The sequence below is a fragment of the Lemur catta genome, chromosome 10 (genome assembly GCF_020740605.2).
Source record: "Lemur catta isolate mLemCat1 chromosome 10, mLemCat1.pri, whole genome shotgun sequence".
Lineage (NCBI taxonomy): Eukaryota > Metazoa > Chordata > Mammalia > Primates > Lemuridae > Lemur > Lemur catta.
In genome coordinates, this window is record NC_059137.1 from 33,532,485 (window position 1) to 33,551,977 (window position 19,493).

Genomic DNA, 19,493 nt, shown 5'->3' on the forward strand with positions numbered 1-19,493 from the left:
AGCTTGTGAAACTCACTTCCAGCCTCCCTCCAACCAGCTCACCCTGGATCACAAAGGCAAGAGGGAGAGAGACCCTGTCTGTGGGTCCCCAAAGGACAGAGCTGGGACCAGAAGCAGGGAGCGAGTGGAGTGAGAGGGGCCACAGGGAGGCCACGCTGGGCTCGAAGTAAGAAGTATTTCATCAGAATTAACAAGGCCTGAAAGTAGAATAAACCACCTTGTTAGGAAGTGAGCTCCCCATCCCCAGAGGTGACCAAGTGCTGTTACCAGGTAACCTCTGTAATTCACCACTTTCAGCGGTAGGTGTTGGATTCTATAGTAAACCCTCCACGTGTCCATCTGTGTACTCATAAAGGGAGGAGTGATGAATGGCACTCTGCCCTAAATCTTTATGGGAATGGGCTGTGCATTTTGGAAGCCTGTGCATTCCCAGGATCAAGGAGCACTGTGCTCATCTCTCCCTCTGCTCACCCCGCCTCCTCTGGGCAGCCCTCTGGCTCCCATATCTCACCCCCCGCAGTTAGGACATGGCTCATCTGTCCATTTGCCCATCTCTCCGTAGGGTCCAGCCCTGAGCCCTGGGCAGGGTGAGTGGGCTCCATGCCCGCAGCCTCACCCCTCTTGCCCTGCCTCCTCTCCCCTCCCGTCCTCCAGCCCACCTTCCCCACTGGCTGCTTCAGCTTCCTCCCCACTTAAACCTACCTGTGGCCCCGCCTTTCTGATAAGAAATGCCTCCCCTCCACCTGGCCTAGTCAAAGTCTCCCTCTATTTAAGGCCCGATTCAAAGGCCTCCTCCTCCTCCAGGAAGCCTTCTCTGACTCATCCCCCAGGCCCTTTGTGTGCCCCTCTCTCTGAGCCCTGAGTACGTTACATCCTACCTCCTACCAAGGCAGGTGGCTCTTGTAGGGCAGAGACCGTGAGTACCCCGGCCCTGCCACCACCTGCATGCCACGTGCGATCTGGCACATAGTAGGTCCTTGATGAAAGGCCTGTGTGATGCTGATGGTAACAGCAAGAGGCAGAGCAGGCCGTGGGAGGAAACATTCCCTGTTCTCCTGGCGCTGCCATGGACTGGCTCCGTCATCCTTAGTACGTGATTGGCAGCCCCTCTGATGCCCAGCCTCTGCACTTGTAGGTGGGGATTCTCCTACCACTTCCTAAGGGTGGTTGGAAGGAAAATCAAATAACATGAGCAAAGCACCTAGGACTCGGCCTGAGACATATAAAACTCCCTAAATTATGGTTCCTAAGAAAAAACATTTAAAAACCCGTTTCTTATAGATGTGGGAACGGGGCTGATTTGCTGCTGGAGTTGACCAGCTGGAATACAATCAAGCCATCAGTTTACTCACTGAGGGCACCCCTGGAGCAGCTGTCCCTCAGCTTTGTAGGAAGCGATGGCAGTGCCCCAGCAGAACAGTGTGGCCTGCCACTGAGTGTGTCCCCTGGCCCCTGAACATACTGACCGACAGTGAACACTGGGTAATTGTGATTAGCTGTGATCCACTTATACTGGCTCATCTACTGAGCTCTTGCCATGTGCCAGGCACTGTCTTAAGTGCTTTACATGTGTTACCTCGGTTAATCTTCACACCCACCCTGTGAATGAGTACTGCTACTGTTGCCATTCCATAGATGAGGAAACTGAGGCACAGAGAACTGAGGTCACTTGCCCGAGACTGCACAGCAGTAAGGGGTGTGGCAGGGATTCCACCCCTGGAAGCCAGAGTCAGCCTGCCTGCTTCTCTTCCACGCCGTGTACCCACCTCTGCCCGTCCCGCCACCCCTGCCTCCCAGCCTCCACCCTGGGCTGCTGGGAGGCTCATCTGAGGCCGTGACTGTGACTGTTGTAGGAACAGCGCTGGAGTGCTGAGGGTCGTGACAGGGGCCTCACAGCCTCTCCCATCCCAGCCCCCACCCGCCTGGCTCTGCCCTCAGGGTCCTACTGTCCCATCTACTCCATCTGCCCCAGGCAGCCCCATGGGGACTTGGAATTTGTGCCTCTCCAGGCTGAGCAGCCCAAGCCAGGGTTCTCTGGAGTCTGCGAGGGGAGCAGGTGTGTGTCCCCTGATTTAGAGCTTGTATTCCCCGTAAGTCAGAGGCCTGGCCCTGGCTGAGTGCAGGCCTAATGGGCAGAAAGGTGGAAAGGGTCTCTTGATGATAAACGTCCCTGACAGGCTTTTAGCAGCTCAGTTAATAGCCCACCAGACTGGCCGCTGTCTGCTAATGCTGCGGTCCTCAGCACAGAACCCTGGCAGATGAGAGCGGTGTGCCGGCCTGGGGCAGGGGGTGGGTGGGCAGTTGTCCCTTGTCCACTGAGAAGGAAGAGAAGCTCCGCTCTGCTTGGACAGGGCCGAGAGGGGAGCTGGCCCCGAGGCACCTTCCCTGAGTCCGTGGCTCCCCAGGGCAGGTGAGTCCTGGGCTGGCTGCCTCCTGGCAGTCAGCTCCTCCAGAGAAACCCACAGGAACTGGGGCATGGCCCTGCGCCGGAGGGTAGAGATAAAGGCAGTCTCTTGCCCTTTGACCCAGGAATGAGCCCAGAGAAGGGAAAGGCTGTGTGCAGGAAGGGGCCGGACACTGACTCACAGAGAGGGCTGGCGCTCCCTCACACATAGTAAGTCACCACCAGGGTGTCACACTGGAGCGGCCAGAGGCCTGGGATCCATCAGTGATGCCTGCCACGGGACAGGCTAGGAGACCTCGGCTGTCACTCCTGGCCTCAGAGCTTTTAAGCTCTGCCGTTTTATAAGTAATTTTTATCTAATCCTGGAAGGATCCCTCTTTTGAGAAAATCTGTGGTTTTGTTTCTAAACGCCTTTTTTTAATCACAAAATTTACATAGCTAAAAAAAAGACAAAGAAGTCGACAAAAACCACCCATTTATCCCACCCCCTAAACATAACCACAATTAACATTTTGATGCATTTCCTTCCAGTTTTTTCTGTTTTGATAGACAAATACATGTGTGTGTACACCCCCATATGTACACATATAATAACAATAGCTACGGTTATTGAGCGCTTACTGTAGCACCTCACTCTTGGGCTCTTCATGCATAATATCTCATTTAGCCCTCACAACAGCCCTGCAAGGAAGAGACGATGATTTACATTTTACAGATGAAGAAAAAGAGGCTTGCAAAATTTGAGCAGGTGCACAACATGCTCAGATTTTAAGTTTCAGAAGCTCATGGTGAGAAGAGTGTACAGAACGTCCTGGAGGCCAGGGAAGGTCAGTGGCTGGAGCAATGAGCCCATGGGGACCAGAGCCATGGTCCATAGGTGCAGTGTCCTCCCTCCCAGGCCCTGGCTCCAGGCGCTGCCCTGCTGGGACAGGGGGCAGGGAGATGCACCTCTCCTTGTCCAGGGCCCCATTTCTTTCAGCTGTGGAGGAGACCAACCATTTGAAAGACATGGAACTGTCACCTACCTCCTCTCATATCATTAACAAATGACGCAAGTCCACATTCTTTCCTTTTTTGTTGTTCTCTCTCTCTCTCTCTCTGAATGTGTAGGTGTGTGTATAATTTTTCCTGAACCATTTGAGGGTAAGTTACATACAACTTAGCCCATTATCCCTAAATACTTCAATGTTTCCTAAAAATACGAATATTCTCTTACGTAACCACAGTATGTTATCAACTTCAGTAAGTTTAACATTGCAACAATACTTTAATCTACCGTTGTTGTTCAAATTTGTTAAATAACATCGTTAATAGCATTCTCCCCTGCAGTGTGGGACCCAGTCCAGGGTGAGGCGTCTAATGTGTCTAACAGCTTTTTCCTGTGGGGAGAGAGCAGGAGTGAGCAGACTATTTCCAGAGGGGAGCCCAGGACCCCCTCCTGTTTGCAGAGCTGCTAAAATGCATGCATAAACTCCCAGAAACCAGGGGCTGAGGGTGTCTGCATTTCCCGGTTTGCCAAAGGTGACCAGAAAGCCCTGCGTCCATTCTCGTGGCAGCTGCCTGCTTTGCAGCCGTATTAAGCAAGCTCAGGGACCACCACTGTGTCTTCACTCAGTTATGATTAGGCATGGTTGCAGGGGTGTCACATAAAAGTGCAATGGCCTCGCAGAGTCGGGGAGGTGAGGGAAGGAGAGGAGGCTGGGTGTTCCCTGAGTCTACCTTGTTCTTGAAAGTTCCTTTGTAAAACATCCTGAGACTATTGATTCTGTGAAGTCAAGGACTGTGCTGTGTGTTCACCTTGCATCCAGCCCCTCAGACAGTGGCTGTTCCCTGGGGACCTCGTGAATATTTGCTGAATGGATGGATGTTGGCCAGTTTTCTTCTCAGCTGTCTCCTTCACTTATTAAAAAAAAAAAAGAAACGGCCAGGGGAGCATTCTGGTGGGGTGGGCTCAAGAACTCAAACCAGATGATGGGTGCAGGTGACCGCTGCATTGGCAGGCAGAGGGCCTGGGGTCTGGTCCCTGATCAGCCAGGTCCGTGCAGTGTGATGTGCAAAATGAGTAGGTTGGTCACTGCCAGTCCAAATTTCTGTAACTGAACTTGGAAATCCAGGTCTGTCGGTGGAGTTAGAAATAGCTTCAGGGCTGCATGGCACAGGCTGCAGGACCTGTATGCCCCTCCCAGCACCTGTACAGGATTCTCAGTAGGATGGGGGGAAAGTGAGAGAAATTGCCTATATTTTTAATTGGGATGTAATTCACATATGGTAAAATTCACCATGTTAAAGTGTACAGTTCAGCGGATCTTAGTATATTCCCAGGGTTGTGCAACTGTCACCCCTACTTGATTTCAAAATAATTTTATCCCTCCAAAAAGAAACCCCACATCCATTAGCAGGCGCTCCCCCTCAACCCCTCTTCTCAGCCCTACGCATCCCTAATCTGCTTTCTGTCTGCATGAATTTACCTGTCCTGGATTTTTCATATGCATCAGTTAGGGTTCTACATACTGGTACCAGGGCATGTGTTAACTTGCTCAAGCAATGAAACCACATCTGGTACTTCATGTGGAATCATACAATATGTGGCCTTTTGTGTCTGACTTCTTTCACTTAGTATAATGTTTTTGAGGTTCATCCATGCTGTAGCATGTGTTGGTACTTCATTCCTTTTTTTGGCTGAATGATAATCCATTGTATGAATATACTACATTTTGTATATCCATTTATCACCTGATGGGCATTTGGGTTGTTTCCACTTTTTGGCCTTATGAATAATGCTGTTGTAAACATTGATGAATAAGTTTTTTGTAGACCTATGTTTTCATTTTTTTTTCTTTTCTTTTTCTTTTCTTTTTTTTTTTGAGACAGGATCTCACTCTGTCACCTAGGCTAGAATGCAGTGGTGTCATCATAGCTCACTGCAACCTCAAACGCCTGGGCTCAAGTGACCCTCCTGCCTCAGCCTCTTGAGTAGCTGGGATTACAGGCATGCACCACTGAGCCCGGCTAATTTTTCTAATTTTTTTTGTCAAGATGGGGGCTCACTCTTGCTCAGGCTGGTCTCAAACTCCTGGGCTCAAGCAATCCTCCTGCCTCAGCCTCCCAGAGTGCCAGAATTACAGACGTGAGCCACCACGCCCGGCCTGTTTTCATTTTTCTTGGGGATAAACCTAGGAGTGGAATTACTGGATCATATGGTAACTCTGTGTTTAACCTTTTGAGAAACTGCCAGACTGTTTTCTAAAGAAGTTGTGCCATTTTGCACTCCCACCAGCAGTGTATAAAGGGAAATGCCCTCGCTTTTCTTGCTCTGTCTCAAAGGTTTACAGGCATGAGCCACCACGCCTGGCCGGAAATGCCCTTTTATTGAACATCTACCATGTGTGAGGCACTGTGCCTGACCTTGTCCACACGTCAGTCGCAGTGATCCTCATACCAACCTATAAAATACCTATGATTGCCTCCACTTTAGCAAGGAGGACCCTGGGGCTCAGAGAAGTGAAGTACCTCCCCCAGGATCACACAGGGGATGAATGTTAAGGCCTAGATTCAGGCCCAGTTCTGTTCCTCACGTTTTCCTGTTTGCTCACTGATTGCTTACTGACTGAGTGTCCAGATGCTAAAGTCGAATTAGCCTTCTCCCCAACCCTCCCGGGCACTGTTTTACAGACAGGAAAGTTGGACCCCCACTACCCAAAGGTCTGCGGGCACAGAGGGAACGTCTTAGATGTCAAGTGGAACCCTTTTGATGATTTTGAGATCGCCTCCTGTTCTGAAGATGCCACGGTGAGTGTCAGCCCACGAGGTGCTTCCCTTTCCTGAGCAGAGGGACTGGAGCAGGGCAGGGTGGACGGGTACCTGTCCCCAGCTCTGGTGCCCCAACTCTTTCATCGCGGAGGTCACGGTGTGGGGAGGCGTTAAGTTATCTTGAGGAAGGCAGGTTACATTAGTTAGTTCTGGGCACTGTGGGACTTAGGGCACCACCTCTCCTCTCTGTGGGCTTCAGTTTCCCCATCCATAAAATGGGCATAATAGCTCCCACCTGTCTAATGAAGAGCCTGTGAAATTCACATTCCGGTGGGAAAACCCATCCTTTGGGGGAACCATAAAATGCTATGAGGGGCATTTTTATTGTGGTCAGAAAACTTCGTTCTACTTAATCTTACAGATAGTGAGGAAGTGAGCTTTAAAAGAATGAAAGTGAGAGCTATATATGAACAAGGACATGAGAACCATCCCAAAAGCTTCAGTCCCCCTAAATTTTTTGAGCTTCTGGCCTGTACAGGGTCATAGTCTCCGTCCCCACAATGTTTAGTGTTAATTCATTTTGTACCAACTTCTAAAACATGTTGGGTATGGCTTAAAACAAAAAACACAGATGATTAAAAGTCAAAATTACCATTTCTTGTGAGCCCACTGTGTCCCGAATGTCATTACACTTATCATTTCACTCAGTTTTCCCAGCAACCCCACAAGAGAAGCTGAGGATCAGAGAGGTGCAACAATTTGCCCAAGGTTACAGTTAGGGGAGGCAGAGCCTGGCTTCAGACTGTCTGATTCCAGAGCCCATTCTCTTTCCACTGAGCTATGCCACTTCCGTAAAGAGCAGCAGCCACAGATGGAAGAAATGAGGAAATACTAGAAATGTCAGCTGTGGAGGGTTGCAGCAGCTGAGCACCTACTTTAGCTCAGAGCTGCTTGCAGCCAAGGCAAAAAAGGGAAATAGAGGCCAGGCGCGGTGGCTCACGCCTGTAATCCTAGCACTCTGGGAGGCAGAGGTGGGTGGATCGCTCGAGGTCAGGAGTTCGAGACCAGCCTGAGCAAGAGTGAGACCCCGTCTCTACTAAAAATAGAAAGAAATTATCTGGCCAACTAAAATATATATAGAAAAAATTAGCCGGGCATGGTGGCGCATGCCTGTAGTCCCAGCTACTGGGGAGGCTGAGGCAGGAGGATTGCTTAAGCCCAGGAGTTTGAGGTTGCTGTGAGCTAGGCTGACACCACGGCACTCATTCTAGCCAGGGCAACAAAGTGACACTCTGTCTCAAAAAAAAAAAGGGAAATAGAATGTATTGCAGAACCCTCACTGTTGGATCAACCGACCAGTTCATCAGGAAAGGAAAGCAGAGGATTCTAAGAGCACTTGTGTCGGTTTACATATGCTGAGGAAATAAAAGAGTGTCTGCCGAGGGGACTTCACCAAAGGGGCCGTCAGGCCCTGTCCCCAGTGAGTGTAGGGCCTTTGGCAGGATGTTATATATCTGACACTGTCCCCACTTTTGTAATACCTGCCCTTTCAGGCCTGCTTTGAAAGCTCCCTTCAAGGTCTTTATTAAAGATGCCGCAGGGCAAGGGGGAGTGGACATAGCTGTGATTGCTGGGAGTGGCAGTGCCTTTTCTCCCTGCAGCCGGCTGGCCGCACCCAAAACAAATTCATGGAGTAAATTCGTTCCTGTGAAGTGCTCAGCCCTTCCTCCCTGCTCCCAGGACCTGCAGGGCAGGTTGACCCTCTAGCCCTGGGGCATGGACAGTCTTTCCTTTTCTGTGTTGAGACTGTACCTGACCGCCCACACATACCTGCCTGGAGCGTGTTCTCTGCCCGGGGCCCAGTTCTGTGCAGTGACAGCCCTCACACACCAATCTATCTGGAGCCTGGCACTATGCTTGTGGGGTTGGTTTCCTGGTTTTAAATCCAAGAAGACCAGGAAGTAAATATTTGCTGAATTGAAAGCAAAGTCATCTACCTGAAAAACCTGTATACCTCTAGGAGAAACAGTACATATGATCACTGTAGGAGCCAGAGAACCCTGCAGGACAATAAGGAACATCAAGTCAGCACCATCCTGGGCTCTGTCCCCCTCTGTAGCATCATCCTTTACCTCCATTTGTATACCTCCGTGACGGGGAGCTTACTCTCTACCGTGGCAGCGCCTTCCATCCTCAAATTACCTGGGAAGGAAGCCCCAGCCCTTCCTCTCAGGCCCCCACCATGAAAAACAGGACTATGCCCCCATCCCGCCCGGCCTCCTGGACTTTAATCTTTCCTCTTCCGGGCCATCTAGGGTGCCCCTCCAAAGCAAGAGGCTTGTCCCTGCCCTGCCCTGCCCTGCTAGAGACGGTGCTGCTCCCTAGTGCCCTGAGGATGCAATACAGACCCTTCATCCTGGCCTTTGAGGCTCCACGCTGGGCCTTTGGGACAAGGAGGGGTAGACCACCCTACTGTGGGCGATGTCCTAGGCTGGAAGACAGGCCTGCAGCCCACCCACCTGCCCACCACCTTAGGCTATCAGGATGGCAAAGATTCCCCAAGGGCAGATTGGAAGGCCTAGGCTCATCTCTGGTCAGGGCCAGCCCCTGCTCAGGGTGGAGGACTCTGGCAAAGGCCCTGTCCCATCTGTGGCTTAGGGTGGAGAAGGTGCCAAGGTGCCCCTGCCTAACAGTCCCCTGGGCCATGTCCCCTGCCAGGTTAAGATCTGGAGCATCCCCAAGCAACTGCTGACAAAGAACCTCACAGCCTGTAGGAAGGAGCTGGTGGGCCACGCGCGCCGGGTGGGCCTGGTGGAGTGGCACCCCACGGCCGCCAACATCCTCTTCAGCTGTGGCTACGACTACAAGGTGAGTCCGCGTGTTTGCTTTCTGGGGCTGCCCTAACAAATTGCTGCAGGCTGGGGAGCTTAAGAAGACAGAAATTTATTCTCTTGCAGTTCTGGAAGCCAGAAATCTAAAATCAAGGTGTTGGCAGGGCCAGCTCCCTCCAAAGGCTCTAGGGCACAATCCTGCCATGCCTCTTCCAGCTCCCGGTGGCTCCAGGCGTCCTGGCTTAGAGCTGTGTCACTCCAGTCTCTGCTGTCTTCATGTGGCCTTCTCCCTGGGTGTCTGTGTGTCCTCTCCCCTCCCAGCGAGGACACCTGTCATTGGATATACGGCTCACCCCAGTCCATGATGATCTCATTTTAATTAATTTCATCTGCAAAGACCCTATTTCCAAATATGGTCACAGGGGGGTGTGAGTTTGGGGGGACACTATTCAGCTGCCCACAGAGCAGGCAGGCTGTGGGGCCTTGTGGATTGGGACTCATGGTACAGGAGCCTAGATTCTAGTCCGACTCAGTCTCTGACCTGGGACAATCCTTTGTCTTCTCTGGGCCTCAATTTCCCAATCTGTACACAAATAGGATTAGTGGGACCGTAGCTATGGCTTTTCAGCTTCTGCTAATTCTACAGGGGTTTACAGAGGCACCTCAGGGCCATCTGTGATGGATAAAAGGGCCTTCCTCCCCTTTCTGATTAGAAGTGCTTTTTATCTGTTTATGGAGAGTGTTTCTGCAGTGTCACTGCATGTGTTTATGCCGGTTGTGCTATACCTAACTCCAGGGGGTGCTATTGGCATTGTAGGCTCTAGAAATGGACTACCCTGGAGCTGTGCAGTACACAGCCTGTGCAGCTGAACATGGCAGTCCTGTTTATCTGTGTGAAGTGGAAACTGCTGCTGACAATTGTTTGAAACCCCCTGGATTAGCTGGTTCCCTGGGGTCCTCCCCACATGGATGTTTTGTTGTTTAAAGGCAGGTGGTGTTTTCCTTTCCCTGCTGGACATCCTGACTCTGGGCTTGCCCCTCCTGCCACGTGCAGCTTCAGCTGGCAGATCCATCCTCCCACCTGAGGCTTCTTGGCCAGGCTGCCAGCTGCGCTTCCGTCCCGGGGCTGCCATGTTTCACGGTGGCCCAGCCAGTGTGTGACTGTGGGGACCAGGAGCAGGGGGTGGCCACTGTGCTGAGAGCTGGCTCCCTGCCATGCAGGTGATGATCTGGAACCTGGACACAAAGGAGTCTGTCATTGTAAGCCCCGTGAGGACAATTACCTGTCACCAAGATGTGATTCTCTCCATGTCCTTCAACACCAACGGCAGCCTGCTGGCCACCACCTGTAAAGACCGCAAGATTCGGATTCTCGACCCCCGAGCAGGGACTGTCCTCCAGGTCAGCGCTGGCTTGGGGGCAGTGGAGCAAGGGGCAGTGGGGCTGGGGAGGCTTCTGAGAACAGCACAGTCACGCTGTCAGCATCTGGGCCAGGCCCTCACAGGTAGTATCCCCACCTGTCCTCGTGGCGCTGCTGGGAGGTAGGATGTGTCATCTCCATTTTTCAGATGACAAAACAGAGGCCAAAGAGAGATGAAGTGACTTACCCACATTGAGAGCTAGGACCTGTCAGTGTGCCTCAGCTCTGTCGCTGAGGAGAACTGAGGGGACCACCGTTTGTCCACTGTGTAGCCTTAGGCAAGCACTTTCTGCTCAGAACCTCTGTTTTCTCATCTGCAACAATGGGCCATTAGTCCCTCCTCGCACAGGATTAAGGCAGCCCAGGTGACAATGTTTGCCCAGCCTCTTGCCTTGCCTATGGTGGGTGCTCAACGTTCTTCCAGCAAGAGCATGGAGCAGGGAAGAGGTTTACTTCTGTTCTTGCTCAGAAAAATAAGTCAACAAAAATGGTGGGGAGAGACTCCATGTGGATGGGAGGGACCCAGGAGGGCTTCTGGGAAGTGATGTCCCTGGAAGGGTTCTGCAGGCAGAGTTGGGGTGAGAAGGGGAGGCCTTCCAGGTGGGGCAGCAGCATGAGCAAGGCAGGGAGGCCAGAAACCCCAGCTGCCACCTGGGAGTTCCGTCTCTCCAACACCTGCTGCACATGTCCCTCCAGGAGGCCAGCTACAAGGGGCACCGTGCCAACAAGGTGCTGTTTCTGGGGAACCTGAAGAAGCTGCTGTCCACAGGCACATCCCGCTGGAACAACCGCCAGATAGCCCTGTGGGACCAGGTGAGTCTCACTCGCACCCACCCCCACCCTGCAGCTGAGAGCTGGCTTCATTCATTCACACATGCATTCATTCATCCACCCGTTCATTTCTCACATGCTTAGCATAGTTTGCCAGGTGCTGGGGACCCTGGGATGGGATGCCAGCCACCCATCTGGCGAGCGTAGACCTTGCACATCTTGCCATGCAGCAAGGGAGATGGGTCAGGGCCCGGGTGGGGCCTTGGGCTAGGGGAGGGGAGGGGGCTGAATCTGGGACCAGGCCTAGAGGAAGGGAGAAGGAAATGGCCTTCTGGGTGGAGGGGACAGCGGAGCAGAGGCTGGGGATGAGATACTAACGGGTTCGGGTAGGAGGAGCTTGCTGTGGGCAGCGGAGGGCGGGGAGCAGCCACACAGTATTGTTTTGAAGGAGCACTTGGCAGAAGTTTCAAAGACCAGACAAATCACACCCCGTCTCCCTCTTCATCTATTAAATTTAATTTTGAAAAACAGATGGTGGAGGAGTGGAGTAAGATCAGGTGTGTCAAAAGTGATTATTAGGGGCAGAAAGCTAACAAAATAGGTGGGGGGCATTTTAGTGCCTTTGAAATGTCATCTCCACCAGAGCGTAGCCCACACATTGGACCTCAAGAACCAGGGACGTCTTCCCCCAACACGTCTAGACGAGGTCAGACTTTCTGTCTTTCACACGCACACATACACGTGCCCCAGCGTCCAGGCAGGAGTTCTCATCTCAGAGAGCACCGCTGAGGACCCCAGGAGTGACCCCAGGCCTTCCTGGTCTCCCCTTTCCCTGCAGGGCGACCTCTCTGTGCCTCTCACAGAGGAGGACCTGGACGGCTCCTCAGGTGTGCTGTTTCCCTTCTATGACGCGGACACCAACATGCTCTACGTGGTGGGCAAGGTCAGCGCGGCACAGCAGGGATGTTGCCACCAGGACCCCAGAGACAGGGGGCAGAAATATCCCTGGCCTAGCCCCGCTGGTGGCCCAGACGGCAGGCGGGGGCTGTGGGGAGGCAGGGCAGAGACAGGCAAGTCACCGGCCTCGCCTCCCCTGTGGGAGAGCACCCCCTCCCACCTCCCGGCTCCCTAGGAGCTTGTGGGGCCAGGGCTTTGGCCGGACACCGGAGCTCCCTCCCCAGCTCTGGGTCCAGATGAGGAGGAACCACTAGTGTTTCTCAGTGCGGGTATTTGTTGAACTTGGGGCAGAACAGGTGTGTCCCATATTTGCCATCCCTGGGCCCCACCCACAGATGCCAGAACAGCATCTCTCCCTGCTCCACCCAAGTCGTTATGACAACCAGGAATGTACCCCACGGGTACGACCCGCTCGATGGACTCCGAGGACACCCCAGTTTTCACCTTTGTGTGCAGCTCTTGATGGGAGCGGCCCTGGGGCCTCTCTTCCCAGAGCTTCTGCCTTGGAGGAACGAGGGTGGGCTTTGGGTCATGGTTGCGGGGACTGAGCATCCAAATGAGGACCCCGTTTCCTGCCTTGCCAAGTCCCCTGGTGTTTCCTTGTGTGAGACGGGGTTGCCGGCCGTTCACGCTGTGGCAGCCAGGCTCTGCTAGCTGGCAGTGGGGCCCTCCGGGTCACTCTCACTCTGAATCTCCAAATCTCACCCTCCTCCTCCTCAGGGAGATGGCAACATCCGCTACTACGAGGTGAGCGCCGACAAGCCTTACCTGAGCTACCTGACTGAGTACCGCTCCTATAACCCACAGAAGGGGATGGGTGAGTGAGGGACACCTAGGTGACGTGGGGTCAGGGCTTCAGTGCTGGGGAGACAGGGATGAGTCAGCAGGAGGGGAGATGGCAGCACTCTGACTTGGGGCTACCTGAGGAATGCAGCCACACAAAGGAGGAAGTCAGGGAAGGCTTCCCAGAGGAGGTGACATTTGAGAAGCTGAAAGAGTAAGCAGAGCATAGCACGGGGAGAGGAGGAAGTGCTCTAGGTCAAGGTTACAATAGCAGGGAGGCAGAAGGGGTTGACCTACAGGAAGCAATCCCACCTCCTTTTGGGGATTAAAAACTCAACTACCTGTTATCTTTGGGAAACCCACTTTAAACATAAAGACACAGCTAGATTAAAAATAAGGGGCTGGAGAAAGATAAGCCCTGCTAACTACTCAGAAGAGAGTTGGCGCGGCTATAGTAGGAGCATTCGGGTCACAGGGGCTGTGGGGGTGGAGATTGGGCAGAGCAAATTGCCTATAAAAGGCCACTGAAATAATTTAAACCCTCGAAGGTGGAGACAGAGTCCAATTATTTCGACTCCATTTCCCCAGCATGGGGCCCAGCCCAGTGCAGGTCGCTGTTCATGATCTGTCTGTTGAGGGAAGGACAGCGGGAGGGGCAGTCTCTGCTCACAGCCAGGTGTGCAGCCTGGCCTTGGCCCTCACTCGGGCTCCTGTGGCCCCAGCCTAGCCAGAACCTCTTGGCCCTCCTTGGCTGTCTGCCTGCAGGTGTGATGCCAAAGAGAGGCCTCGACGTGTCCTCCTGCGAGATCTTCCGCTTCTACAAGCTGATCACAACGAAAAGCCTCATCGAGCCCGTATCCATGATCGTGCCCCGGCGGGTAAGGGTGGTAGGGGCCGTCTGGGAGGGAGGCAGGAACCTGTCCTGGAGAAGACAGACACAGGGGTGTCAGGGTGCCGGAGCCTGGAGCCCATATTCCTGGGCTTCGGGAGTCCTGTGTCTCGCCCCACCTCTGCTCCTGAGCTGCTGTGTGACCTTGGGCAAGTCCCTTCGCTCTCTGGGCCTCGGTTTCCCCAATTCAGCAGGGAGTGGGGAGAGCCTAGACCCTTGGCTCTAAGGGCCCTCCCCATCTGGGCAGCCTGCCCTACCACCCCCTCCCCTCTGGACTTCTCCGGCAGTCGGAATCCTACCAAGAGGACATCTACCCGCCAACCGCAGCGGCCCAGCCCTCCCTGACGGCCCAGGAGTGGCTCCATGGGATGAACAGAGGTGAGGACGGGGGAGAAAGGGCCTCGGGCAAATGTGGCAGGAACCTGGGGTGCTCAGTGGCTCCAGGTAGCTGAGAGGGGTTTGGCTTGTATTTTTATTCTCAGAGGCCGGCCCCTTGATAGTCAGTCCCCAGGGGTGAGGGTGGTCACATACGGGTCCAGGAATGCAGGGGGCTCGACCTGAGTGGCTCAGAAAACTCCCTCCAACTCAGCAGACTTTGCCTCACGGAAAACGTCTTTACACTGCGGGGCTGAGCAGGGCGCCTGGACTGTCCCGGCCAGACTCCCCCTGCCCATCCCCAACCCAAGAGGCCCCCTAGGCAGCAACTCCCTCCCCAGTGGTTCAGGCCCCAAGAGGGCAGCCCAGCGGCAGAAGGGTGACGTGTGCTCCACCCCCACCCCAGCTGCTCCCTCTGCTCTCCAGCCCAGTGGCTGAGGGGCCTCCTTGGTGGCCCGGAAGAGCCTCTCCCTGGGGGGCAGAAGACCAGTGTTAGGTCCCAGATAGGTCTACGCCTCCATGGGCCTCAGTTTCCTTATCGGCATCCAGAATGCCAGCCTTCCCTGCTTCCCCGGGGTGCTGGGAGAACTAATGAACTCGGTAGATGGAGAATGCAATGTGGGTGGGACTGTCCTTACAAAGGACGGACAAGGCTTCACGTGCGAGCCGAAGTGCTTGTGGGCAGCTCCTGTGCATGCGCCGTGCTGTTCCTACACACTGAGCTCCACCTAGACGGTTGCACACGTGGGTATTTGTATTTGAGTGCCCCAGTCTATGGGTTTGTGCCTGTCTGCATGTGGCTGTTTCTCCTACACCTACGTGTGTGTCCACTTGGCTCCGCATGGCTCTCTGTGCAGCTCTGCATGCCTGCCTGCGCGGGTGCCGCCCCATCCCCATCTGTTCGTGGGTACGCAGTCCTCACACAGCTCTTTGCTTCCCTCCCAGGGCCAGTCCTCGTGTCCCTTCGGCCCGGCTCTGAGCTGCTGAGCCCCCGGCCACTGCCTCCAGAGAGACCCATCTTTGACTCTGTGGCCCCAGCCTCGCCCCAGCCCTTGGGCCAGACGGCAAAGCTGGCTGCAGAAGATGGCTGGAGGCCTCCCTCCCTGCTGGAGGAGAAGGCACCAAGGTGGGCAGCAGAACGCAGGCTGGAGGAGAAGAAATCCTGGCTCACAAACGGCTTTGACATTTTCGAATGCCCCCCACCAAAGACAGAGAATGAGGTATGAACGAAGGTGGGGTGGGCCTTCACAGGGGACAGCTGGGCGGGGTGTAGATCAGGGCTGAGAAGGAGGGAGGGAGCAAATGAGGGTGGGAATAACCAGATGTGGCCCCGGCCTAATCGCTTAACTGGCTTTGTTCATTCATTCAACAAACAGAGCCTGGGCAATATCAAGACCCCCATGTCTACAAAAAAAAATTAGCTGGGCATGGTGGCTCCTACCTGTATTCCCAGCTACTTGGGAGGCTGAGGCAGGAGGATCGCTTGAGACTAGGAGTTTAAGGTTGCAGTGAGCTATGATAATGCCACTGCACTCCAGCCCGGGTGACAGAGCGAGATCCTGCCCCTTCATGTCCCAGGACACCCCAGTGATCTTGCCCTCCGATCTCTGCTTTCCCAGCTGCTGCAGATGTTCTACCGGCAACAGGAGGAGATCCGAAGGTTGCGGGAGCTGGTGACCCAGAGAGAGGTCCAGGCTAAACAGATGGAACTGGAGATCAAAAACTTGAGGATGCGCTTTGAGCAGTTCTGAGCCCAGACCTCTGCCCTCCTCGCCCTCAGGGACACCACTTGGCTCTGTGGGGAGGTCCAGAACCAAACCACAAGTCCCCCAAGAACAACCACTATTTCTACATTTTTTTTTTTTTTACCAGAAAACAAGACTCTCAGTCATTGAAAGAGATTCCAGTGGGACGTGGTGCCGTTTTTCTATTTGCCTTCTTGCAACAACAGTTTCTGAATTGACTTTGTTTTTAGATGATAACTTGCCTTCTGTTTAATTCTGTGTTCAGGGCCCACGATGAGCTACAACTTCTCAAGGGGAAGAACACTGTAGACAGTTAGAGCTGGAAGGACCTAGGAGGTCAACCTGCCGGTGATTTTCAAACTGTGGCCCATAGATTTGGGGGAAGACTAAGCAGGAAGGCTGTGTCTCCCCACCCCCAACCCCGTTCCAACCAGACAGATCCCCTTCTATCCATTTTATATGTTGGGCTGCTGTGGAATATTACATAATTCTGCTACTAAAAAAATGTTTCGAAGTTTGAAAACCAGTGACCTGGACCAACTCCCTCATTTTACAGGTGGGGAAACTGAGTCCCAGAAAGAGGCAAGTGAGATTTGTTTCATGGCAAGGCTGGGCTGAGGTCCTGGTCTCCTGGGTCTGTCTGTCTGCTGTTTGGGTCTGCTGCAGCTCTCAGCCCACAGAGCAGGAATCCATTGGTCTGGCCTTGCTGTGCCCGCCTTGCTTGGGGCACTCTTGCAATTCCTTTCCTCTCTGTGAACAAGGGGGACCCTGAAAAAAGCTGCTCTCTACAGGATCTGCTTACCTGAGACCTTGATCTGAGGAAAATTACCTGTGGGGTGGGTGACAAACTGGTTTTGCTGCAGCAACTCACAGATACTGGCAAAGAGCTCGCCTGGGGATTCAGCCAAATTCTAGAACAAAGACAGGAAGTCAAGAGCATCCTCTCTAACCAGAATCAGCCAGATGTGGGTAGCCGCTGTCCCTTATATGGGCATGCAGACTTCAGAGCTGTGTGGGACCTGTGTCGGTGACTGCTGACTGCCACTACCAAAGCCCTCAAGTACACAGCCCGCCTCCTGCAGGACTACGTAGGCAGATTTCAGCCTGGGTTAGCAGACGAGCCCCCCAGGAGGTAGGAGTCCCCAGCACTGAAGGCCTGCCAGCAAAGCATGTGGCTACCTACCTGGGAGGGCTTCTGGAGAGGGATGACTACACTAGGTAAGAAGGACCAGGTGGCCCTGAAGTTCCCTTCTGGTCCAAAAATTTTTCTTCATCCCTCCTTAATGAATCTGCATTCTGAGCCCTGCTCTAAAGTTCAATAGTCAATACAACAGCCCAACAAGAGACTGGGAATGATTAGAAGCGACATTCGTCCCTCCTTACCGAGGAGTGGCGGATGATAAGTTTTCTCCCTTGCATGGGGTGATTCTGGAGCTGAGATGGGGACTGCAGGAGGCCACTTAGCCTGGTGGGTTTCAACCCAAGCTGTATAGTAGAATCCCCTTTGGGCCATTCAGAAATACAGATGCCCGGGCCCCATGCTGGACCAGCTGAAGCTGAGTCTTACGTCCTGGCTGGTAGCTCCTAAAAAATCCAAAAGTGTCCTAAGCCCTCCCCCAAGCTCTCTGTGACCCCCAGCCATTTACTCACTCCCGTCTGAAACTCCAGCCAAGTTTGCCTTAGTGTGCTCTGGAGCAAAAGGCCAAATCCCAGGCACTGTCAGGGAAGCAGAGCTCCACTGGATGGGGTTACCTCTCCCACCTCATTTGTGGCCAGCACTTCACAGTTTACAAAGCCCTCGCACCTCCACTCACTGACACATGCTACTGTAACCCAGGTCAGGCAGGTATTCTAATCCCCATGTTCAGAAGGGAAGACTAGCTTCAGAGAAGTGCAGAAGCATGGTGTCCAAGGTCACCGGCTGCCAAGCGGTGGAGGTGGGGTTGCATGGAGAGTCTCCCGGCATGCCTCTGCACGGCGCCATCCCTCTGCGGGCTCTTCCTGCCCCCAAAAGGACCCAGACCTCACATTTACAAACAGGACAGAGGTGTCTTTGAACAAACTTGTTTTCTCTTTTTTATTTTTACATCTAGAATAAATTATTTAAATTATTTCACAGCAAGGGAGAGGGAGAGGTAATTTTTATCAGATATTTTTTTAAGCCATCTTTTTTTAAAATTACATTTTTTGTTTATGTTCTTGAGCTGATGAAGTGGACCTGCCCACGGTTTGCAGGGCCCACTAATCAGCAGATATGCACTCATCTCCTTACTCCATACCCTGGGAACCCCCTTTCTGTTGACTCAGGAACTTGCTGAGAATGAGGACAGCACTTGGAGATGAGCTCTGGCGGCTATCCACCTTAGCTCTACAATAATTGTGCTTCCTGGAACAAAACTTGAGATTGTATCATAGAGGGAAACAGGAAGTTAGAAATCAATCTATGCTTTTAATATGAAACCGTGCCTGAAACAGTTTGAATGATCATTTTAATGTTGTTTCTGAAATTCCTCATAGCTTTTTAAAAAAAATAAAGAAAAGTAAAAATAAATAGCAGTGGAATCATGCAATGGAAGGAATTGAACAAAATAATAAACATCTGGCTGGACATTGTACTACATGGAGCTTTCCTCTTCTTGATTTGTTCCACAAATACCAAGTAAGCACCTACTGTGTGGGCCAGATACCAGGCTGGAAAACAGGTAGGACAAGGCATAGTCCTTACCCTGTGCAGAGTTTTCAGTCATGCTTGGGGCCAGGATAGGGGAAGTATGGGCTGCTTTGGGAGGAGAAGCAGGGATGGCTTCCTGGAGGAGGTGATAGGTGGAAACCCGAAGTGTAAGTAGGAGTAAGGGCAAAGACATCTGAGGAGTGGAAGAATTTTCCAAGCAGGTTAAACTGCATGTTTCCCCAGTCTGGAACAAGCAAAAGGTAAAGCACAGACAGGGCCAGGACCAAAAGCCTTAATTATAAGTGGGAGCTGAGACTTTAGCCCGGTGGCAACTAGAGTCTGGGGTGGGAGATGTGAAAGTTGTCAGTACCAAAGTAGAGTCACTTATGTCAAAACCAAACTAAAGGGAGCCAGGAGGCCACAAAGGGTAGGCTGGGGGTGGGGTGTCACCCACGATTTCCCTTTTAAAAGGAACTACTGCAAGAGATTCCACCAAACCCCAACCAGGACAAAGGCCACCCTGCGAGGACATCTGCCTAGCAACTGCCTTATTACTCTTGTAACCAAAGACTATCATTTTAAAACAACTCATTTTGCCTTTAAAAACCTATGCTCTGGGCCCAGTTTGGTGGCTCATGCCTGTAATCCTAGCACTCTGGGAGGCTGAGAAGGGAGGATCAGGAGGATTGCTTGAGGCCAGCAGTTCAAGACCGGCTTGAGCAAGAGCAAGACTGTCTCTACAAAAAATAGAAAAACTAGCTGGGTGTGGTGATGTGTGCCTGTAGTCCCAGCTACTCAGGAGGCTGAGGCAAGAGGATGACCTGAGCCCAGGAGTTTGAGGTGGCAGTGAGCTATGATGAGGCCACTGCACTCTAGCCTGGGCAACAGGGGGAGACT

At 52.9% G+C, this 19,493-nt stretch overlaps 1 protein-coding gene across 2 annotated transcripts in view; it reads left to right on the forward strand.

Moving 5' to 3' along the window:
* CORO2A (coronin 2A) overlaps positions 1-18,545 on the forward strand; it is a 57,130-nt gene extending 38,585 nt beyond the window's left edge. For both annotated transcript variants that reach the window (XM_045562658.1, XM_045562657.1), the window contains exons 3-12: positions 6,077-6,193; positions 8,873-9,022; positions 10,207-10,386; positions 11,102-11,218; positions 12,015-12,119; positions 12,854-12,950; positions 13,682-13,794; positions 14,093-14,183; positions 15,126-15,400; positions 15,800-18,545. In XM_045562658.1, coding sequence (XP_045418614.1) covers positions 6,077-6,193; positions 8,873-9,022; positions 10,207-10,386; positions 11,102-11,218; positions 12,015-12,119; positions 12,854-12,950; positions 13,682-13,794; positions 14,093-14,183; positions 15,126-15,400; positions 15,800-15,931 — 1,377 coding nt within the window. In that variant the 3' untranslated portion in view covers positions 15,932-18,545. The remainder of the gene's footprint in view (positions 1-6,076; positions 6,194-8,872; positions 9,023-10,206; positions 10,387-11,101; positions 11,219-12,014; positions 12,120-12,853; positions 12,951-13,681; positions 13,795-14,092; positions 14,184-15,125; positions 15,401-15,799) is intronic.
* Positions 18,546-19,493: the final 948 nt, after the last annotated feature.